We start from the raw sequence: 25,449 nt of genomic DNA, 5'->3' as shown, positions 1-25,449 counted from the left end.
AGTTATGAAAAAGACTCTGTTCTCCATTTTTTTGTAAAATGTGTCAAACCAAAGATGAAAGGACAAAGAAAGTCCTTATTCAAGGTTAAGTTAAATTATCTTTACTGCAGCAATTCCAAAAGTTTTTGGAACAGTAAGAAAATATAAGAGTTTGCAGTTTTATGATTCTTCAAAAGTATTTAATGAATAATTCATACTTTCTATTCACATTTTTAGTCATGACTTTACACATTGATACGTAGTTTGAAGAGAAGGACTGCATTGCCTTAGCTGGATGTTTACGCTAAATAATTCCAGATAGTTTAAAGGCAGCAGTGTGCTAGAGCATAGTTCTTTTAATTTAAGATACCAGGAAACACGTGTTGGATTGAAAGTGCAAATGAAATAGCATCAAGTCAGCATAAAAAGACCTTTCTTGCAAGCCATGTCAGGTGTTTGAGCATGTCTGCTGGGAAATCATTTGAGAAGTCACTTGAGAACTGCTATAATTCAGCAACTAATAAAAGTATTTTTGAGTGTTTTTTATGGCAAATTTCACTCCTGAATTTATGCCATATATTAGATGTTTGAACTATGCAAATTCTCCATTATAATAATATAAAACATGTTTCCTCTCCTCCTAAAAATATCCTCTCACTTGAAGCAGTGGTGTCTCATTACCACAGGATGCTGTAGCATTTCCTCATTTAGGAAACCTTGGCTGGTAAACATGACCACTTAACTCTATCATCACATAGCAGCTATAGGATGAAAATTAGAACATCTTTACTTTACTGCTGATACTGTAAAAAGGGGAAAAATTGAGATGTACTCAAGTCCTCTTAGATGTTGCAGATTATCCTACTTGGTCATGCACTGATCTTTTCTAAATACTGTCTCATACCTATGCTTGTGCTATTCATGCACTTCAATTAATCAAGGGCTTTAAAAATATTATCAGGTGATCCAGATTTACCTATTTCTACAAGTGTCTATGCAGCTGGATATACCAAGATCTGTAAGTGAAATGAGTCTCCTAAGACTATCTTATGTTGTCTTTAGAAGAATGATGTTCCTCTCTTCTTGGTCAAATATTCTATTAACTAGGCCTTGTGAGGGATGGCTCTTTTACAATTTTGTCTCCAGTAAGTGGTTTTTCACTTTCTCCTGAAAAACTGATGAATCTCAGCTGCTGAGCTGCAATGTGGTCCCAGTGTTTCGAGAAGAGTCATGATCGCTGACCTAAATCATAGATCATATCTATGATATGATGATCATCCCTGAGGTATGATCTCACTGAGCTTTCTGGAGGTGTCCAGGATTTCTAGTTCTAGCTTGTACTATATTATTCAAATAGTCTGTATTTTCAGCTTTCTCCTTCAGTCCTTAGACGTTCATGCTGTAGAAGATCAGGATAATAGACTATAGTTCTAATAGTGGACATTATTGTTAACCTGCCCTTAAAATGTTGTCAGGGAGAAGTTATCAGTGTCTGGTGAATGGGGAAAAACAGACTTCACTCTAGTCACTGCTTAAAAGAGTATTACAGTGGAAGGAAAAATGTAAAAACAAGCCCCTATTCCAGAAATGGTATGAAGCGGAATTTATCTGCTGACAGAATCAAATTATTTCTTTTCTAGATTTAACTTTACTCAGGGAACATATTTATGCTTGTATATAAACACTTTTTCTACAAAAAACCACATGCATACATCATTGATTTTCGATATATGCAAGACATTTTCTGGGAGAAAAAAAAGACGACTTAGCTGAGAGAAGAAGTAACCTGTTACAACACTCATGATGTTGTGTGAATTTCATTGAAATGCAAGTTATTAATCAAATTCTTTCCTCTTTTGCATCCTCAAATAAGATGCTTATGTATCCTCTAATCTCTCCCTCCTTACCCTCTCCTTCCTTCCTTTCTTTCTTTCTTTTGGCTTTCTATCTTTCTTGACTGCAATTCAAGTAATTATTGTCACTATAGAAATAACATTAGAAATGTGGCTTTTTAAAATGTAACCAACCATGGCAAAATATGTATTGTTACTATGAATTATTGCATTTAGAGTGAATGACACCATATCACACCAGAAACTCTAAGCATACATGTAAGTACATACAAGACAGAGTTGACTCCACAGAATAGATAATTTAGAGAAAAAGTAGTTTAATAAGATTTAATCTTAATGTTTAATTTATATTACTGGCATTCATGATTAAATTTAAAAAAATCCAAGGAGAGAAAAAATATGTATAAAAAGTGACTTAGATTTTACTACTAGATTAAATCATGCTGTGATGGAATTTCAAATCACTGGTTTGCTATTTTCATGTAGCAACACCTGCATAAAACCATTCTGCATAGGAATCTATAAGAAAGGATATTTTAACTTAGAAAGAATATTTAAATTAATGATGAGTTTAAGGCTGTTCCAAAGAACCTAAAGGAAAGCAGTTCATTTTGACCTTGTGACATATAATAAAACTCAAAATTATATCTTAGAAGTATGAAAGTAAGCTGAAAAAAATGCATTGATTTTGAAAAATATTTCCAAGTTTTAGAGGGGGAAACTACACTTACCATCATGTTTGAAGGTCTCTGAAAAGTGGTAGAGGTTTGTTGGGGAGTGATAATGCTGTGCAGCTCCTCTCCAGCCTGGTGAAGATACACTTCCTAATGAAGGACTGCTTAATCGTGGTCTGTTCTTTGAATTAAAGGAAGTTAAAGATGAACTACCAGATTTGATTCTTAGGATAGCAGCATATGATGTGGGGAGACCAGGAACAGCTTCTGAAAATTCTGAAAAAAAAAAAAAAACCAACAAGAAGTGAACACTGAATAGAGACAAAATCCGTCACTTTCCAAAAGAATGTTTGGTTAAGCAGTAGAAAAGTAGAAAATGTTATCTATAAAAGGAGCGACAGAAACATCCCAGGCTTGATGAGACACTCAGCTTCTGAAAAGTATTAGGTAGCAGCATAGAGCTCTAAGAAAATTTCCCTGCAACATCACCAAAATAACATAATCAAGTGGTCATTAAGTTTCTTACTCATGGAAACACGAGTTTTTGGTGGTTTTAGTTCTATTTCTGTGACCTTATATTTCTACCTCATAATGGCAAAGTGTCTGCCAGGTCACTATCTTTCCTTCACAGCCTTCCTTTACTTTGTATGTGCAATGCAGAAACACTGACTTAAGCTAAGTATGCCACTCCATTGAACACTACTCTGCAAATCAAACAGACTAGGTAAATGGTCCAAGAGTACCTGTACGCACAAATGTCTTTCCCAAAAGCATATGCTAGAGTAATCAAAACATACATATGCCAGAGTAATCTCCTCTGCTGTCTCTTCAAGTTCCCTTTTTTGCCTTTTCTGACTCTATTTAAAATTTCAGTGCTTACAAATACAGAATAGTGCCCAAGCTTTCAGTCCCTGTATAATGCCAAATATAAAGAAAATAAATTAAATTATAATAGATTAAAAACTATAACTCAGGACCTGCAGGAACAAAGCAAGTGGAAGTATTGAAATCAGTTGTCCTGAAAATGCAACAGTATTAAGGAAGTGAGAAGAACATTCAAAAAATATATTGATGGAGGCGAGCAAAGGGATTCAGACTGCCTATGAAGGAACAGGTTTTTTGGAGGACAATTGGAAGTGTCTTGAAGAAAAAAAGATTACTGTTCTGCCATCTATGCTGGCCATAAATATTTAAAAACTGGACATGCTCTTCACATTGGCATAGCATGTAATATTTGCCATTTTTATGCTATGACTCTTCTCTTACTCCTCTAGTAAATAGGATTCAACAACACTGAAATAGTTCTGACAACTTCTTTTTGCTGAAATATTTTGTGTAGGCAATTTTGTGAAATGAAGTTGTTCTGTGCTGCCTCATCAAGTTAAGAAAACTGCAATTCTTCTCCCACTTAAAAAGAAAAAAAACCAAACTATAATTCTTTGTTATTTAGCGAGTTGGGAACAGTACTGCAGTGGTAGTTTCAGGGTTTGAAAGAACGAAAGAACTGACAAGATCTCAGATGGCATGAATGCAAAATACCATGGGAAGCAAGAGAAGGAAAGGATACAAAAGTAACTTGATGTGGTGAAAAGGTCCTGCAGTTATGATAATATTATGCAATTTGTTTTCTGGCTTTCTATGGTACAATTGCTTTGTTTGACTGGGATTAGCAATCAATGTGAAATTTCACCCTGACTCCAGTTGCTCTGTCGTGCTCCCTGGGATGTTGTATCTGAGTAAAGGTTGTCTTGTAAAACATAACTGGAAATGGTTAATAAATTATACATAAGGAAATATTTCTTGTTTTGTTTACTGAAATTCTGTAGCCTATGATCTTAACTGACAACTACAGCAGAAAACACACTTACCTGAAAATAAAACCTACTTCCTAATTTGAGCATTCACCTTCAGAGATTTGGACTTCTAAACTGTCTAGTTACAGTTGCTTAATTAGACTATATTTTTATTGGAGTAATATTTACAGTAAAATTATTCCTTTAATTTGGTTTGGATTAGACTTCTGAGATTTGGGAGAATAAATGTATATATTCCATTATTTAAGTACAGAGTTAAACTGCCGGAGAATAGATATTACTCTCTAATGTGCTTTTTAACTTTACCAATCCACCCTAAAAATCCTTGAGAAATTTCATCAAAACTACGATGGGTAGTTCTCAAAAGGCTGCTGTACTTAAGCTTCACAATGAAATTGTTTTCTCTAGCCTCATTTTGAGAAATAAGTTAAGCATTTGGGATGAAACATCCAAAGGTTCCTTCAGCTGCAAGAAGACACAGATAAAGAAGATATAGGCCCAAGATATAGGATATCAAACATCTAGAAACCAGCCACAATAAAATCAGTGATTTGGGTTAGCCTTCATATTTCTTAGAACTAGAACTATCAGATTTATAGTAATTTTAATATTGGCATGACACTTTTAAGATAGACTACTTCTTTTTAATTTCCAGTGCACATTTTCTTAATGGATTTCCAACAGAAAACTGGCGTGAAATAGTATTGGTAATGTTCTAATGAATTTGTAGTAACTCAATAAATTATTCATGAATCTCTTATTATTTGCAGCACACACTGCTCTTCAGTCAGATTGGTCAGACTCGAGACAACAAGGAAAACAACAGAGCCATAGGTAGCATAGAACCTGGCTTCCACTGAGGGTTATTAGTGAGGGTTATTTTACTTTTAGAGAAAAACAAAAATATGAATTCCAAGACAAAGTGAAATAATTTTATTACTGTAATTTTTAATATCTATGTCAGGTTAAATTCAACTTTATCTCACTTTTACTTTTGTGGAAGAACAAAGCTGACTGTGAGGGAAAGGGGATCACAACACAGCAAATGTTTACTCAAGTTCCTTCGGTACAGTCCATGGTACAAATACAAACCACAAATACTACCCTGTTATATTTTATAGTTTGTTTTAAAAGACACAGCATAGCTCAATAAAGCTCAAACAATGGTACACAGTAATTCGACCTAAATTCATTCTTTCTTTAAACAGGGTAAAGTAACAAAGAAAATTCATAGAATCAACCCCAAAATTTCCTTGAAAACTGTCTTTCAATTGTTTGAACTTTATAGAGAGTAAAGGATTCTGACTTTTGGTGTGATGTTTTGTTTTCCTTTATTCCTTTTTTTCTATAAGTGACTCCTGGTCAGTTACTAACTCATTGACATTTCTCAACTATCTAATTAAAATGTAGACTGTCTTATAATACTTGCAAATGTGACCTTCATTTGTGTATTTTTGCGAGCTAGCATGTTTAATCAAATGTCACTAAGAATTATAACCCATTTTTTCATTGTAACTTTTAATTACATTGTTTCACTCAAAGTTCTCAGTCTTCTAAGCTTATTGAAATACGTGCATCCATTCTGTAAATGGGATTGTATCAGTTTTGCTCCTCATGTTTTTAAACAGAAATATACTTTCTGCCCTGTTCTGTGCAAGCACATTGGTTTCTGCTTAGACTGCTCAATGACATGTAGCTTGGCAATAACCTGGGAGAGAAATTCAAGAACAGCAGAAGGCTGTGTTGATAAGGTGTCCATCCAGGTCATCTGCTATGAGAACTAGGATCACAACTAAAACACAGCAAAATGTGAATAATTGATGTTTTTTCTGATGAAATTGTATTAACTCTAATAAAAAAGAACCCAAACCAGACCCAGAAAAGCACCAAAACTAAAACAAAAGCATACACCAAAAAACTTCAATCAAAAGCCAACAAACCAAACACGCACAAAAAAGCCCTCAGAACTAAGTGGAAGCCAGTAAATTTCTCAAGACCTGGTTAGTTCATCTGGTCAGCCTTTGTGCATTTCCCACTGCACAAAGTAGTTTAGCTTATCTGAGAGAGATTTTATTCTAAAGTTAGTATTGTATTCCACTTATCACTCAAAGCAATAGACAATGTGATATCATTGCATTGTGTATTGACATTGTCTTTTGACACTGCACTGTCAAAATCAAACAAACCATGAGATGGAAACTTTCACTGGAGACCTCATTTTAAATATTTGGATTCTGGATATCTGCATGTAAGGTAGTGAGGATGGGCTCACTTTACAGGCAGTAGAAAGGAAGAGGAAAATGGCATGTGGTGTCATAGGCAGTCTCAATGAAGGGCTACTTCTTGCCACAAAATGCAAAGAAAAGCAAGATGGATAGCTAAGATGTCAACATTTCAGTTTTTCAGATCTCAGTTGTCTTAGCCGTAGAATTATAGACTGATAAATGTTGGAAAAGGTCTCCAAGATCACTGAGTCCAACATTTCACCTATCAGCAGAACTAGACCATTGCACTAAGTCCTCTGTCTAGTCATTTCTTGAACACCTCCAGAGACATTGATTCACCATCTCCCTGGGAAACCCATGCCAATGCTTAACCACCCTTCCAGCAAAGCAATTCTTCATGAAGTCCAATCTGAACATTCTCTGGTGCAGCTTGTTGGTATGTCCTCTTGTCCTGTTACTGGTTACTTGGGAGAAGTGGCTGATCCTGATTTTGCTACAACCTTCTTCCTTTCAGGTAGTTGTAGAGAATAATTACGTTCACTCAGAACCTCCTTTTCTCTTGTTCTTTCATCATAAACAATCAAGCTTAATTTATGTCTTTTCTGCTTAGAATATTTTGTTCTGCAAAGGAGTAAAAAATCAATAAATTTAATTTTTTTCCAAGGAGGCAGTGGGAGATGACTCAGAAGCTGGAAGTTCTCAAGGAAAAGATGTTGGTGATTTTCATCAGCTCTTTTCACCACAGATACGATAATATGAGAAAGGGAAAAAAGTTATACATGCAAGGTGATATTTCTTTGGGGAAAAATATATTTTTGCCAGGTCTTTGGCAAAAATAAGTGAACTTTCAATCCAAAAATTGTTCTGTTGAGCTTTTCAGGAAGTCCTTGAACTGTTCAAGGAAGATACATGATAATTTAACTAGAAAATCTGCAGTAGCCTCTCACTTTATAGAATTTGTCTTTTTCTTAGAAATCTGGTTATACAAGGTACCAAATTTAAGAACATAGACTTTTATAGACAGACATGGGGAAAAATAATTATAGATATATTTTTTTTTCCTTTAAAATAACAAAGACGAAGTGATTTGAAGAGTTAAAACATTGGCTGGGAGATAATAAAGAATATTTCCAGTGGCTATTAGCAATTGAATCAACATCTTTGGAATATTACACTGTTAGAGCTAATTTAAATGTCATGAATTTTTATGAGGAATTATTTTGAATAATATAAAGATGCTTCTGTAGAGATATTCATTGCTTCCTTTCCTACTCAAAAAACAATCTATTTTTCATCTTACTTCCACTTCATACTCATAATTCAACAAATAGATTATTCAATATTTGCCCAATTATTCCCACTTTGAATACAACATATGACATACACCAGAGCAACCAAAACATGCTTTAATACAGAACATTTTCTGCTACAGAATGCTTCCGACTGCAGTAATACAAATAATAAAAGTAATAATATGGAACAACATTTGTCCAAAGTAAAGTGGTTTTGAACTGAAAAAAGTACTTTGAGTTTATTGTCATACTTTTTCTATTGAAACACTTAATGTTGTCTCTTTTAAGGCATGCTAATGTAAAACACAGAATAAAATGAGCTAGGATGTGTTTCTACAATAGCACAGGCTTCAAACACAGTTGTTATATTCAGTGAGTGCTTTGCTCCTTTTTTTGAAATTCACTGAAGTCATGTAATGAAAAGTGCTCTTTAGAAGTAAAAAATATAAAACATTTGGAAGACTTTTCTAATTATCTTATTGAAGAAAAATTTAACTCCAAAGAATAGCAACAGACCCTTATTAATTAGCATATTCCATCTAGTTCAAAATTTATTATTTCTGTTTTTTGCACTCAAAGATCACAGGTGTGTCTGACACTTTACCAAAGTGTGGGTTGTTTTTACCTGTTTGACTAATAAAAAGGAGTTTTAGGCCAGCTTTTCCTGAAAAATAAGATTTAAAGAAAACAATGTAGATAGCTGAGGGTATCATTACTCTTGTGTCACCTAAGAAATACAATGAAAAATTATTTTAAATACCTTGTGATCTTTGACTTGAAAGAGGGGTGCTATTGACTAGGTGTAATTTGTTGACATGTATGAACATGTGCTCTAAGACTCCTATGTTGGTTTGTCAATTTTTACATATACTTCACTGTAGTACTTCTTCAGGTGCTTTCTGTACAATATTTTTCAGCCCAAACACAGTACATATTCTGTAGCAGGGAAGCACAGAGCACTACTAATGTGAGATCCATAGATTAGCCTACACTGCATGCTTTTAATTGAAATCTTAACTTATTTTCCCAGTGGCTGATGATCATCAGAGTGAGCTGTCAATTCTGAGTGTGAAGGAAGAACCTAGTAAAAGGTCAACTATTTCAGCACAAATCAATTAAAGTAATTAGATGGAGAGAAATCTTTATTTATATCTCTTTCTTCCGACAATGAAATGCATAAAAATGTTAGGGGGAAAATAATAGATCAAGCCACAGCAAAGGAGAAATTTGTATCTATTTGAATATAAAATATAAAATATAAAATAATATAAAATATAAAATGACAACTTATTTATTAATACTATCATCAAGCAGTCCAAATCCTGATAATCAATAAATCAATCAATCAATCAATCAATCAATTAGCAAAGGAAACAATATAATGTAAGTTTTTTTCTTCCTTGTGATACATATTCTTCCATATTATCCCAATTTGGTGTGTTTATGTGTCCATTGGAAACACAGTCTTTCATCCCCTTTAAAATATCTATCTCCAGGTTAAAAGCTTTTCTGTTTTTTGAGGCAGATAATACATCTTCCCTACCCTTAATTCCTTCTGTAGTTCTTTGTGGTTTGCTTTAATGTTTGCTAAATATTTTACAGTGCACTCTCCACCCTGCCTTGCATCTTTGAAACCATTTTGTGGCTCAGTCTTCCCTTAGGAATCCCATGAATTAATCACTGGATTGTACTGTCAGTGTAAACAACTATTGTTAGCAATTAAACAACTCTTACACATATTGAGTGGGATTCATTCTCGTGTTCTGGACAAATAGTCTTGCAAAACAATCCCTAAGTATTTTTTAACATTTAAAGTGTCACCTAGGTCTACAGATTGTTAAGGAGGTAGTATTTTATGTCACTTCTGAACTGTTCTTAAAAATAATAAAGAAAATAAAAATTTTAAAAAATCCCCACCTCATTATGATGGACATTATTCCACTGACCTCCTGCTTGGAAACACTGGTGCCATTTGCACATGACAAAACCTGTCTCGTTTTCTTGCCTGAGATGTACCAATAGATATGAAAGACATAAACCCTTCAAAACATCAAAAAACTGTTACAGGATTTGCAAAGAAATAGAGTGCACTGTGCAGGGGTTTGTATTCTCCGAGGGTGAATCCGTAACACAGGCACATCTGCATGCTATGAACATCCCACAGTCTCTTCACCTGATTCTTTATTCTTCTTAACGTTCTTCTGTGGCTGGTTTTAACCACAGGATGTGATGCCTGCTTGTGTGCACTTCCAGCTGCAAACCTGTTTTAGTGGTGACCCTGGCACCCTCAGTGAAGTGTTTGGAAATTCAAAGGAAACCCATCAAAAGAATGCAGCCACTGAGACAGACCAGTATCTCCTTGAAGGACATAGACTTGAGCTGCTCTTTACAATGAAGAAAAAGAGAGGCTGTTCAGATGATCTCCAAGAAAGAGTGAATTATTTCAAGATAGTAATAGGAGAATTAATATAATTTCCTAACACAATTGTTTTGTCACACAGAAAAAGTACTAAGTGCAGTTTAATAATTAGCTAGCTGATGGTTTCTTAAACTTTAAAAATGAAGACTTTAATTTTCAAGCTTCGGAACAGGTTTTATGGATGAGGCGCTATTTGTTGCATTTTCAATAATGTTTAGAAAATTGAAGTATCTATTTTATAGGTGTCAGAAATGTCAATAACATTCAGGTGCCATATATATTTATGGTAATTTGTACTTACTGGTCTTATGTATGCATATTATAAAAAGCTAACCATATTTGAGCAAACTGGACAAGGTATTATAGAAATATCCAGTGACTAAGAATGATGGCTAACATACAAGAGGGAAAATATTATGTGGTACATCTAAAATGTTGGTAGCTTATAACCACTTTACATATTATACATACAAGTAAAAGATCTCAGTATTACAGAGAAACATCAAAATTTTATTCTACAGGATGTTTGAAGGAAAATGGAGGGCTGCATGCTCAAATGGAGAGCCACATTCAAAAGGATATGACAATACCATAATGCAAGGAAATGCCCTGTAAAATCATTCCATCCAGCAGTGGGCAGTCACACACCTGTGTGCAGACTAGTCAATGAGCTGTTAGAGCTCCAAAGAAATTATCATGAGTTTTTTGCCTCATGTTTCAAGAAAGTCATCTTGAGGAGTTACAATTAGGAATTAAGAAGAAGAAATACATGATAAGATTCTCATGAAACTGGGACAAAAGCGTGTTTTCTTATTACTGAAAGCAACAAAATGTCTAAAAACAAAATTAACCCAGCAAATAACTGCATTGTAAATTTTAATGCAGAATTCTAATAAAACCTATAAATGCATTAGAAAAAGATGTGAAAAACAATTCATCTGTATGCATTGGCACTGTAGCAGAAATTTTACTGCAGTTGGGCCAGCACTGAAACAGCATGACAGACACGCTTGGCCCCTATATCTACATCAAGTGAATAAGCAATGAAAATGCAAAATATAGCAGAAAAAAACAGCACAGTTGATTTTAGAAGTTACCACAGAGGACTTTTCTAAAGCAATCAGAATTACATTTCAAAGTAGCATTATTTTGTGAAGGACTCAGAGGAGTACACATGGGCAACAGTAAAAAAAGACTTATCATGTCTTGGATTGTTTTGGATCTATAGTTGATTTCTACTTCAAAAGTAGTTTCGAATATATGGACATGGGATATAGTTGGAATTTTTAAATAAAGAAAATGTTGGAATCAATCAAAGTTTACTAAAATGTAGATATCTTTCCAAGAGAATTTCTAATAATTATTTTCATTAGAAGCTAATTTCCTGCTGTCATATACGTAAATTTTTAAGTATGAATAACACAGAACAGAAAGATTTATTCTAAATTGTCTATTTGGTATATGGAACTTTACTGTAAACACAGCTAGTGTGTCTGTTTTGAAGCCTGAGGTTATAGCTTTCATTTCAAAATCCTCTCCATAAAGAAGAGATAGTGAATCAGTAAGCCTTGTCATTTCAAGAGAATTTGCATGCTGAGGATTTTATGTTCCCATCTATGGTTTTGCATATCTAAATGACAATGAATGTCAATCATTATAGAGAAAAATCTCTGCTTACCTGAAATTTCTCTTGCTTTGAAATACTAAAGTCTAGAGAACTGTTATTCTGGGATGTTTCAGCTAGTGCAACGCAGAGTCAGAAAAGACCTATCAGTCACAAGAAGGGAGGGTATATTTTGGGGCACATTTCCAGACACATGATTTCTAGAGCCAAAGTATTTCTACCCACTTTTGATGCAAAGTAGCTGGAGGGGAGGAAGTTACAATAACCTCCAATGAACCATAGGGGAAATTCAACTGCACAATAACATAATAAAATCTTACTTAGCTTTGTGCCCACCTCTATTTATCTTCAAAGCAGGTTGAATTTGTGGACTTAATTAGTCAAGAAAGTCAACTTCATGTAACTCTATTTTGTTTGATTTCAGACTGGAGTCCACAGATCTGTGACAATAGAACCTCCACCACAGTGCACACACAGGTCACCTAGGGCATCATTCTGACACTTTGGTCTCCTAATTTTAGCAAGAAAAACCTATATTTCTAGTATGTGCTTCTTACATGTAGATAATTTAGAATTTGTGTTGTCTGCTAAGCAGACAGATTTCTGTTTTGGGACCCTTGAACGTTTACACAGCCCATAGGTAAATTTCAGAACTGTCACCACCATCCTGTGTATTCAGATCTCAACATTTTGCAAAATCCCTTAGAAAAAGTTTTTCACTCAAAGGTCAAGCAATGTTTTAAATTACTAAGTTGGTCTGCATCAGGTATACAGACAGTTCCTAGATATAATTTTAAAATTTTATTCCTTTCTGTTTGAATTTTGGACAGTTACTGTTTTAATATTTGATTCTTAAACTCTATTTGAGTTGCTTTCATTCCTGTCCTAGAGAAAAATATAATAAAAGCACTTCTGGAAGGATTTAAATAGTTTCTTTTTTTTTTCTCTTGTCTTTTTAATTAATTTTACATCCCTTGTGTATAAATGGGTAGAACTGGGTCCTAAGTATTATCTCCCTAAGGCTTTCCATGAGCATAAACAAAAAAATTGGTATTTTATTATTCATTTGTTTACATTTTTGTAATCTCCTCTAGAGGGAGGGAACTTATGCAGAGAAATTTTGGAGCATGCAACTGGCTCTCTCATTTTTCCCAAGCCTGAATCTTTTTGCTTCCTTTCTTCCAATTTGACACCTTTGAGAGGCTCTTTCAAAGAGAGCAAAAGCTCCTATTCTTGCTGCTGTATGGGATCTGTGTGGGTCAGATATTTCTATGCTTGTATTTCTTAGCTGTCAACATAGAATGCAAACTGAATTTCTGAAAGCTTTGGTAGGTGGCAGCAGGGAAGGGATGTTACTTTCAAATGTTTTTTGAAAGCAATTGATGCTGGATTTCCTCATTCTCCATTCTTTGTCTTCTGTCAGGGAACTTCTGGGATGCAGAAAGTTAGTGAGAATAAACTTTGTGGTCTGATCCTATAGTCAGCAGAATCAGGGATGTTCATTCATTTCTTGTGATGTTTAATGAGATTTACATTTATCCAGCTGTTCAATCTCCATTATATCTTCAAAGGAAAAAGTGAGAAGCCCTTCTGAAACTGAAAACTCTTCTTCACTTCTGCCTAAGCTCAGAGACTTGAAAATACAACTTTTTTAAATGGGAGAGTTTCTTATGTTTATGCTCGTTATTAGCCAGTGGAACCATATACAAAGGCAAATCTCTGCAGGATTTAAACTCTGATATTACTTTCATTTACTTTTTTTTTTTTAATCCTCTCACATTTCCTGTAGATGACTGACACCAAACAGCATTGGAACCAAGAAAAGAAAGAGAATAAATAAGTACAGGAGAGAAACTGTCAAATTTTAGGTTATGGAAGATACATAGACTTTAGAAGAAAATGAAAGTGGCTCAGTTGTTCCTCTCCCCTCTGCAATTCACAATTACTTTATTCCTGCCACCGGAGTAGAGCAGAAGGGAATTTCGAAGGTATGAGCAGAATCAGAAAATCTGATACAGTGAAAGCAGAGAAGTTAAAAGAATCACAGTATATTGATGATAGTTGCAATAAAGATTAAAATCTGTCTGTTTACATTTGTAGCTTTTCTGTAACTGGCAACAACAGAAACAGGAACAAAATACACAGTCACCAGGATAGCATCCCTAGTGTTAATAAAAGATTATATGAACAAGATTGCACCCAGACCATGAATATAGATGAGTTAAATAATTCTAAAAAGTATCAAAACCCTACACCAGCAGATATACTATATGGTGCTTGGCCAAAACACCTGCTTTTTTGTAGAATCAGATAAGGCCATTAGGTTATTGATGAGCACTCACTAACACAGCAAAAAATAAATATCAGCTGCTGCTATTACTTTAACCTCTAAAAATACATGGTTCAGACTAAAAAAAATAACACCAGTTCTCTTGTGCTTAGTAATTTAAAACATTGCTTGACCTTTGAGTGAAAATAATTTTCTAAGGGAGTTTGCAAAATTTTGAAATCTGAATACACAGGGCAATGGTGACAATTCTGAAATTTACCTATGGGTTGTGTAAATGTTCAAAGGTCCCAAAACAGAAATCTCTGTCTGTTTGGAAGACAACACCAATTTTTCCGTATAGAGATTGCAGAGAAAAAGAAAGGTGTCTTGCTTGTATACACTGCTGTATTTGTAGTAAGATTTTCCACCACGTTTTCTTTGAAAAATCTCTTTGCAAAGATTTCTGCACCAGGTTATTTTTAGCTACACTGAGACAGCTGAGCTTACATCCACCACGTGGCTACTGAGTTGATAGAGAGCACAAATGACCAACAATGACCTTTACTGGGAACTTACTTCTCTATAGCTTAAAAAACCCCTCTCTGTTCTTCTTACTTCTTTGCTACCTCCTTTCTCCAGACCAAACACTACTAACAAAATCCTGAGGCAGAAGCATTGGAACTAGATGATTTTTAAAAGTACTTCTCAACAAAAATAATTCTGTGATTGTAGAAAGACGGTCAAAGATTCAAAGTTTTCTGATTAGATGGGCAGATCCCAAAGAAGAATCATGCATGACACTGTTGACTAAGTCAGACTTCCCGGAGAACCAAGCATAAGCACTAATTTTACTTGAGATTTTGTTACATGTATTAGCGGGTTCTAGAGAATACACTGATACCAGACAAAAACTGAGGGTCAGGATGGCATGGAGGGAATTTATGGAAAGCTGTCCCATTTTTATAGGACACATGAAGGCATCATTAATTGCCCAGAAACAAGCTGTTGATATGTCTTCAAGCATGCATGGGATAAAGGAAAAACTTACTGCTAAAACAGTAGTAGAAATAATTATTTTTCTTTTTTTTAGTTTTTCTTTCCCACTGTTCAGATGCAATCAAAGATTGTCTTCTACACTTATGCTGTAGGTCTTCAGTTCTATCTGCAGCAATCCAGATTTCTCATGATTTGGTAAATTGTGTGTTTGCCAATAATACCAATGCTCATGAAGAGTAACACCCAATAGATCACAGGACATGTTTTTCATTTCCTCTGGACTGTTCCTGCAAGTCAGGTTTTGGATGCCTATGAACTTGCTTTATGAACTTGCTGTGGCAATAAAGGTCCAAGTTTAAAAAGATAAAATAAAAAAAAATAGTTTGAAGTAAATAAATCTGAAAACTCTCCCTTTCAGGATATGAATTGTAGCAGGTAGGGCTGTCATCATGTAAGGAGCTGTTCATAAAAACCTGAGGTCAATTTTTCTGAAGAAAATGTTCCTAAGGATACAGCAGTTTCCAGCTGGATGAAAAAAAGTGCCCTTTTGTGTCATACTGCTCAACTTTCCACCCAAAATTAGTTATGTGTATTTTTGAGCACAAATTTTTTACAGTTCTAGGAAAAAAGAAGGGAAACAATTTACTTCTCTTATCTTCCAAAATCAGAGCCAGAGGCAGTTTATGACTCATTCACCTCTGCAGTATAGAGTCAAACAAATAGTACTGAAGTCATTGCAGGCTGTTTTAGCTGCCATAAGTAGACTAACTACTCGAAAAACTTTCTGAGAGACCTGTTGCATAGCAGCCCTGTTTCCCTAGTACAGTTATGAGAGCTTGATGTCACACACACAATTAACAAAAATAATTACGTTTCTTTTGTTAGATGTGTAAGAGTTTTGCAGTTTTAATATGTAATTTGCTCAATAAAATATTAGATATCATGATACTATTGAAACAATGAAATACATCCAACTTTTTCAAATAGGTTCCAACTTCTCATCCAAAGGACAGAAATTGACCTTTCACTAGCAAGCAGTAATCCCATTGTGTAAACTGAAAATGGGCTTTGTAATTAGAAGGCCAAGTAATAGTGTTTGCTGATGCAAATGCAAATCCTTTTTTAAGTTAGTGAAACAAAGCCTGATTGTCCGTGAATGATCTTTGATACAGCTCTTTGGGTGACTTTATCCTCTGTTATTTAAAAGGACACCAGTCCTCAGTCAGCTTTCTGCTCTCCAATCTTGTGGTCTCTTTGTATCTGTGCACAGATCCAGCCATATGGTTATTTTCTGTCCTCTATAGGGATCCTCCTACACTGAAATGGTCCTAATGCCAGTTGAATTAGCATAATAAATTATTTCTCCCACTAACTCTAATCTTACGCTAGGCACACCTCAGTTGCTTCAGAATAAAGTTTTGTAATAGGCTTCATTTTAAAGACACAGTTATATTTAAAATTAAGTTTAATAGAAAAGAATATCCTAGGCAGATGGCTCATTATCTTATACGTACAAATCATAAGGCACTACATTAAATAGAAAAATGTATGATGGGGTGAATCTTTTAAGGGTATATAGAGAGATTAATCCATTGCACTCAATAACATTTATTTACACTTAAGGAAACTATATTTCTTCTAAATTTTGTGAGTTTCATTAATTTCATTTTGTAATTTTTGTCTCTGTTTTAGGAGTATAATTGACAATGGGGGACTACAGAGATGCAGATGCTTGCTGCTGGAAGGGGGCAAATTTTTGTGAACAAACACAGTTGGAGTTGAAGTTGGCCAGTACTGTGGGTGACAGTCTAACCTCTCTGAGAAAGGAGAATAATGCTCCCAAGAGTAAGAGTTCTCATGGTCAAACACTATAAAAGCACAAACTGACGAGGAGCCAAATGCAGGTAACAGTCTGAACACTTGTTTATCTCAATCAGCTCTTCTGGTCGCACTGAAATGTGGGAGTCATAAGTGAGTAAGATCTGTACCCTAACCCTCGTCCCTGGCAGGCATCACTTTAAGTTGTGGTGATCCCAAAGGAGAAAGTTCCAAGGAGTTATGGGATTGCCCATGTTTATGCCTTATGAATATTCCCAACCCTCATTTCCCAGTTATCATTACCACTCCCAGTTTCCAGAATGTTCCCCATTCCTTGTTTCCCCATTGGTCCCTACCTTCCCTAACTCCACCTCTGCATCACTTTATCCTCTACCCATTGGACACTGACCTCAACTCCACCTCCTTTCCTGTTTCCCTTTTATACCCTGGACCACCCCACATCTTAGTCCTCGGCCATTGACCCCTATAGATCTGTGTTCGGATTTTTGGGCCTTGTCCCACAATTGTTTTTTATCATTATTAAAGTTCTTTATGTTACTACTAATGCCCATTGTACCTGCTCTTCATTTATTTTTGTCACTCCTACCCTGATATCACAAAAACCCTGAACCCTGAAAAGCATTTTCAGGCACCACCCTCACACCCCGACACTGAAATATGAATTTCTGTATTGTAACTCTTATTAAAAGAAGAGGGGGGAAAAGGTAATATAAACCACTGGGTCTGTATGCCAGTTCATAACACAAAGCAGTTGTACATTGGTGGGTTTATGTCATGCTTGCTTTTCAAGCCATGATTCAAGTGGTCTGTCTCCATGTTAGAAATTTTTTATCTTCTATAATAATTTCCTTCGTATAAGAATATTCTGTAACATTTCTGAAAAACGCAATGAAAAATCATGGTTTCAAAGTGCTGACCGGAGATTGTCTCTGAGGCTGAAATGTGATGACAGCTGAGCAGCATAAGCCAGGACAAATGTCAAAATGTTAGGGCAGGAAGAAAAAGATGTATTGGTTCTTTGTCTAAGTATAGCCTTCTGTATTGGAAACATCACACAGAGATGGGCAGCCTCACAGAGAGGTTTTATCAGCCCTGAAAGGATATTCCTCATGTAAATTTGACAAAAGACTGGCACTTCAGAGTGGAAACTTTCATAAAATAAAATATTTCATAACTATTTTCAGATCACTGGTTAAGTCAAAAAGCATATTTTGGCTAGGCAGGCAAGTAAAGTGATATGAAGTTTTAAATATGATGATTTAAAAATTTTACAGTTGTTCATCAGGTGATATTTTCCTTACTGACAATTTAAAACTGATCAGTGGTTATTTTAAAAAGTAAAATTAATCCACTAGTAATCTATCAGGAAAATGCTTTGAGCATCATATGTGTCTTATTTGTAATTCTTTATGTAATAATATTTTTATAAATTTTGCAGTGAATAAAAATGAAAAAGGGGGAAGAGTTTCAAACTTAAAATTAGCTAATAGGAAGAAATTCTTCACTGTGAGCGTGGTGAGACACTGCAACAGAGAAGGTGTGGATGCCTCATGCCTGGAAATCTTCAAGGCTGGGTTGAATGGAGCTCTGACCAAACCAGCCTATCAGAAAATGTCCAGGCAGAAGGACTGGAATTAAATGATCTTTAAGGTCCCTTGCAACCCAAACTATTCTACAATTATATGATATTGCATACAAGCAGACTGGATATTCAAAACTGCAGAGCTATGTTTTTCTTGCAAGTTAAATTCTGATTTTTTATGCAGGTAAAGTTACAAAATATAATTTATTTCAAATAAAAATATGTTATTATTTAATAAATCCTCCAGACTAGTGTCTTTTTACTCTTACTAGCCTGTGTTCATAACTTTATCTGTACATTTTGACTAAGAATCTGTAAAATAAATCTTATAGAAGTGGTAAATGATTCATTAACTTGTAGTTTCTTCGCTGGTCAATGTTCATGCACTAGGCTTACAAGGACTTCCAGCAGGTAGAATAGAGAAATTTGGATTGGTCTTCATGAAACCTGACTGCACTTGATATCATATCTAATATATAATATTATAGGTAGGTATAGAAATTTACCCAAATCACTGCTAAACACAATTTAGTGAAAGCAGAGAAATTCCAGTTGAATATCAGATAGCAGATATAGGACATGACCAGCAAAAGGTCAGTCAGTCTTAAAGCACAAGGATCAAAGAAAAAAGATTTGCGATATTTTTGTCTGAACTCTGGTATGCTTTAAATAATCAGTTCATAGTGTATGCAGGATAATTCACAGGATTAGAAGGAGATGATGTTTTCATTCTTAAAAGTTCAGTTTTTAAAAATTATAGCCTTTTTTAGTATATTGTGTTCAAAACAGATTTTAGAAACTTTAAATTTCTTTTGCATAAAAATCTGCTCTGAAATAATTATGAGTAAGTATTTCATAATCAGATTTCACTGAAAAATTTCACTGTTTGAAATTCCTGGTTATTAAAGGAAGGAGTGGCACACTGTACACCTTCTACAGTTTGTGCTCAGCAAGGGGCTACTTCGAACAATGCAACTTCTCTTTTTCTCTTGGAATACATCTGCAAACAAATATTGTTTTCCTTATGTCTATTTTTCAGGGGTTTTTATTCTTTAAATATAATTTAGAGAAGACAATGTTTGATTTTAGGGTTGGGAAAGTTAAGTGAGATAATTCATCTGGGCCAGACCACATGCATACATATTTCTTTTCCTTGGCTAGATACAGAAATTAGTGATTTCAGAAGTTTAACAGTACTATACAGAGCTAGAATTCTGCTTTTTGGACTATTCAGTGCTGTAACATTTAGAATGTTCTCAGGGCCAAGGTTGCAGGCTAGTAGCAGTCAGACACCTAACTGCTCATCAGATAGGCACAGCAAAAGACAGCGTTACTGCAGCTTGTGAATGCCCACAATCTTTTGGAAATCACACTGTTTTCATCACACAAAGCTCATGTTTTTTTCATTAAGAGCATAATTAATAATAAGCCAATGAAAGAACACAAACCAATATGGTTCCTTCCTGTTGTGTATGGGTAAAGCCTTATAAAATAAGTGCCTTGTTGCCCTTGTTAAAATCATGGCTCAGGACTGCTACTTTGGCTAAGCAGAAAAGAACTATAGGAAAGAGACTCAGCTGATTTGAGGTAGTAAAAGAAGTTATATAACCAATTATGTGTTCACGTGGTTTATAGTGGTTGGTTGGATTATGTTTGGCATGTTTTAAAACTGTGTAGCTGATAATGGGCTAAACTACTTAAAAAGTCCTGGGTTTTGCAATACAGCAGCTCTGCTTTGCACCTGCCTGGGGACTCTGCTCTGTACATCTTCCCATGCAGTGAGAAGGAATTATCTGACAAAGCTCATGACAAAAGCACAGAGGGGAAAACAAGCAGTGTTTATTTCAGATCCTTTTTTGTTTTTCTGTCAGTGCATGTTTGCAGGCTTCATTGGACTTCTGCCTAGCACAAAGCTTGGAGGAGCTCAGCAGTTTCTGAGACTTCTCTTTATCTGTGCATTCTGTTAAAATATTCTCAAAATTGGGAGGAAACAGATAAAATTAGAAATTATATATTCTTGTGAAGGTCGTATGCTTAGCAATAACACACAGTATTTTAGGCATCTTTGTTAAACCACCTACTATAAATTATTTAAATAAGAAAAAATGAGGAGATCAAAGAGGTGCCTCTAGAGATGTTATCATCTAATTGTCAGCCTGGTGTATTTGTATTACATAGCACTTAGATAATGCATGAGCTACGGTACAATATTGTTTTTAGGTAAAATGGGAAATTCAGAATAAAAGTTTTAATCTTATAACTATTTAAATAAAATAATACAAGCATAACATCCATAACTCACCTTTCCACTCCCCGTAAAATTGTGTCAGAAACACAGCAAATTTTCAGTGGAAATTCTCTGACTTAAACTCTCTAATAGTTCTCTTGAAGAAGTGACACGTGTCTATAACAGTGGCACACATTCTTTTTTCTCTTTTTTTTCCCCCTTGGGAAAACTAATTCCAATTATATTTATTAAAACATGATCCTTGTCTTGGAAGGAACTTGCTGTGCAACTAAAGGTTCATATCTCATGGTTGGATGATTTGTGGGAAGGAGTACAGAAAGGACTTTTGCAATGTTACAGAGCTTGAAATTCAGAAAATGAGGCTTACTGATAGAGCAGTAGGAGTAAAGATAATTTCTAATATAACCCACGATACCCTATGGCAGTGAGTGCAAAAGAAATACACCTCCCTTTAAAAAGAAGTGAGTGTTCCTTGTGTGGCACATCTCAATGAAGGCATCTTGCAGAAGGCAAAAGAACTGCAGACTGAAGAGAAAAAAGACATCAGTAGCACCTGAGAAAACATGAAAATGTTCCTACCAATATTCACAAACTCAAAAGCAGACCTCAGGTCTATGTAACTCTTTAGGCTGCACAATTTATACAGTACAGAAATAATAACTTCAAGTTAATTATGCATTCTTTCCTGTGTGGGGGACAAATGAAGAGTGCAAGAAAAATTGTTATTTCAAAACTACATAGTTCAAGGCATCCAGGACAACACTTCAGTATTCATTCAGATAATAAGAAAAAGTTTTACTTAGTTCAAGTATTACATATTGAATCATGTCATGTTTTAGAAAACAAAGGTTTTTTTTAAGAAACCACAAAAGTCATTACCATTATTTTTGCACTGAGAAGAATGAGTAGATCTTGTATTATGAATTACTCAAATAGTGCATCTGAGGCTGGTAGAAGCATTTATAAAATAGCTGTTTTTTCCTATTATTTTATTATGATTGAAACCTAGAGATCCATGACCATTTTGAGGAATTCAGTGCTTTGTAAGAAGCTTATTGATTACCTTTATTTGTGAATTATGCAATAACTAGTGAAAAATTGGTCTATTAAAGTCTAGAACATTTCATTAAATTTCTAACTATGTAGAATAAATACATTTGCTGTGATTTGGTGATGAATGCTGCAGAAATTTGAGGAAGAATACAGTTCAGAAAGTGCATTTCCAGAGACACACATGATCTTCAAAAGATCTGCAAGCAATCAATCTGGATTTAAAGTTCTTTTAAAAAAAATGAAGAAAAAAAGCAAAAAATGTACAGTAATTTCACGAATACAAGCCACACCATTTTGACCAAAAGTTTACTCCCACACCGGAAATGCGGCTAATACTCAGGAGCGGCCAATATGTGAATAATTTTCTGACATTTTCAACCCCGGGAGTGCAAACCGAGTCAGTGCAAACTGCAAAGTCGAGCACCTGCCAGTAAAACCTGGCATTTACGCGGTTGTTACAAATTGGTTACTCTGTTGCACGGCGGGTGGAGCTGCTCTGTGCAGGCAACACAGGGGGTGGGGAAGGCGGGGGCTCTCTCCTGCTGGTCCCGCGGCCCGTGGGGAGGCAGGGACAGCTCTGTGCTGCTGACCCCGCGGCTCAGGGAGTTCCCGTCCCTGCGTGCCACCGCCGCAGGAGCGGGGGAGCCACATCCCCACCTCCCACCGCCGCCACGGGTACCGGCAGGCTCTGTGCCCCCCTGCCACTGCGGGGCAGCACCGGGCCGGGGTGACCGAGCCCAGCGGTGGCGGCGGCCGGCCCCGAGCGGCCCCACCGAGCGGCAGCGCTGAGCACGGTCACCCAGCCCTGTCGGCAGCCCCGAGCCCTCATGGCCCGAGCCGAGCCAGTAAACCCCGCCCTACCGCAGTTCTGTTCCTATTTGACAACTTTGTTGCACGCGGGTCCTCGCTGCGAACGACAGAGCGGCTTATACTCAGGTGCGGCTTATTTATGGACAAAGAACGAAATGTTTGCCAACACCCAGAGATGTGGCTTATACTCAGTGCAGCTTGTATTCGCGAAATTACTGTAATCGAAATTGAGTTCATATAGTAAACAAGACCCAGCTCTATTATTTCATGCATTTTTTTCTGCCTCTACCAATTGCAAAACAAAAGCAGCAATTTTGTACTCTAGAGGAAACAACTATATATTTAAATCACATAAATTTTGTTTAAAATCAATTTCCTTTTTCAAAAGTAGAATTGCTATGAGACAGCCTTTCTTGTCAGGTTAACATCATCCTAATTATTAAAAATGTTACACTGACTACAACTGTGATTAAATATTTATTGAGATGCCTATTATCATTACTTATGAGCATCAATAAACTACTGTCTAAAATTTTATTCCGTCAACAAATATTCTTCTATATTTAATTAATTTTAAATATGTGTATACTAGGTGCTGATGCTTTTAAAATTGCCCTTATATCTGGCCTTCAATTTTTCAATATAATTTTTTATTGAATAATGAAGTATTTTATTGAATAATTCAAGTATGTAAGTCATATTAAATTAGCATCACTATGTGCTGCATTTTCTTAACGTTATGCATGAGATAACATTCCTGGTTTACAAAGACATAGTAACCTGGACTGCAAATTAAAAAAAAAAAAAAAAAAAAAAAGTTTAACTCCAAATAGACTTCTTTCTTACCTAAATATGCAACTTGTTTTCATCAAACTCTAGATACTTGACAAGATGGGTAAATCTTACTTGACTAATTTTAGAGATGAAGATGCTTAAATAGTCTTCAAAATATTAATTAACTTCTTGATATTCAATTATTTGAAAATCGAAGGACCTTAAGGTACCAGAGGTCACTGTTCATGACAAATATCCATACTTTTAGTGACTTTTGGTTTATCAGCTTGAGAAAGAAACAAAACCAATTCAGCAACCAAGGAAAGAATAACTCAGCTCTACCAGTAAGAAACAAGATTTGTTTCAAAGTTTCTAGTATTAGTCACACCACATTGAAGTCTTTCTGCTTTAGTTTTCCATTTTTTGGAGGGAAAGATGCCAGCTCAGTATTACTGAACTATTTTTGTACGGATAAGAACAAACTCATTTACTGGAGGAATTAAAAAAGGAAAGAGCAATAAGCTTCCAAACACTATTGAAATTTTCTTTAAAATTACTCACTACTACTACAAACATTTTCCCAGCTTTGACTTTTAGAAATTTTCATGGGTTTTTTTCGATTTTCAACACCAATGTAAAAAAAATGTTTAAATACACTTTAAGATCAGCACTGAATACTGAAATAATGACTAACTTTTATGGATAATTCCAGTAATAAGAAAATCCAATAGTATTTCTCTTCTTCAGCTGCATAATTTGTAATCTTGGGATAATCTTGAAAATTTCACAAGAAAATGTGTTAAACTCCATTAGTCTCCAAGGAAATACGAATAAATATATCTCCCATACTGAGAATAAATGTATATGCTTAATCTTCACGACAAATATCACAAAAAGGCCAGTGTAGTCTGTTTTGGTCTCTGATGAGACCAGTTTAATTTCTGTGTCTTTTCATTTCAACCACAAACCCAACAGTTTTTAAATACCTATGTTTCCATTTTTAGCTTCACAAATCTTTACAATAAACTGACAGAAAACCCTAAAGGAGGCTGCTAAGGGTGCCATTAATATCACAGGTAGAGCTTTTCAATGTTGTTTTTGACCTATTGTGTATATTCCCTAGATGTCAAAGAATTGCAGTGGGTTTTGTAGAAGTACACTTGCTTTCACTTCATCAGTTTAAAAACCCGATCAGGAAAATGATTATAAGCACTCTAATAACTTGTGGCATATGGGAAAAGTCTGGCCTCGACCCACAGGGGGATGTTTTCCTCTCTCATAGAAATTGTAGAACCCTGGTCCATTTAAGTATGGTACTGCTCAGTCATCTGTCTCTGTGGTGCTGAGTTGAGGGGCCCAGATAAAAAAAATAAAATTAAAATCTTGAGAGTTCAGAGGATAATGATTTACACCCTTAAACTTTCTGAAGCAGGTGTGCAGCCTGCTGTTGAAGTTAATTGCCAACTATTATCAGTGAAGCTGGCATATTGCCACTTTTCGAAAAGTATTTTTTTCTTCCAACTGTAGAGAGAAAATATTCTTCAGTCTTCCCCCCGTTTATGTATGTCCCAGATTTCACCTTCAAATTAATCACCTTCAAATAACAATAAACTGTAGCTAATTATCAGTTAATAAAAAATTAAAAATCCCACCAAATAGAGGAAAAAAATCCCAGTATTGCACAGCTTAATTCATATACTTTTGCTAGTAAATATGGACTGAATGGGTAACCGAAATATTCAATTCAAATACTTTTATTTGTGAAGTCCATTAATAATTTTGGGTACAAATGTATAAATTAAATTCTAGCAATAATATTCAAATATCAAACTATAGACTTAGTATTTTGTTGCAGATTCTGTTACTGTGACAGTCTAACTGGTTGACACTCAACAGTTTAAACAGAAATGTGATATTTCCAAATGAGAGATGTGTTATCATACAATGCAGAGTGGATTTCCTGTGGATAATGGCAGATGTGGTACTGGCAAATTTTGT

The 25,449-nt window shown here is 35.2% G+C and overlaps 1 protein-coding gene across 4 annotated transcripts in view; it reads right to left on the bottom strand.

Annotated features, from left to right (window-relative positions):
* The window catches only part of CNTN5 (contactin 5), a 440,548-nt gene that overhangs the window by 244,515 nt on the left and 170,584 nt on the right, over positions 1–25,449 (bottom strand). For all 4 annotated transcript variants that reach the window (XM_033051352.1, XM_033051356.2, XM_033051355.2 and 1 more), the window contains exon 3: positions 2,564–2,782. In XM_033051352.1, coding sequence (XP_032907243.1) covers positions 2,564–2,782 — 219 coding nt within the window. The remainder of the gene's footprint in view (positions 1–2,563; positions 2,783–25,449) is intronic.

The sequence above is a fragment of the Catharus ustulatus genome, chromosome 2 (assembly GCF_009819885.2).
Source record: "Catharus ustulatus isolate bCatUst1 chromosome 2, bCatUst1.pri.v2, whole genome shotgun sequence".
NCBI lineage: Eukaryota > Metazoa > Chordata > Aves > Passeriformes > Turdidae > Catharus > Catharus ustulatus.
The sequence above is the reverse complement of the archived record's forward strand: the minus strand, read 5'-3'. Positions and strand labels throughout refer to the sequence as shown.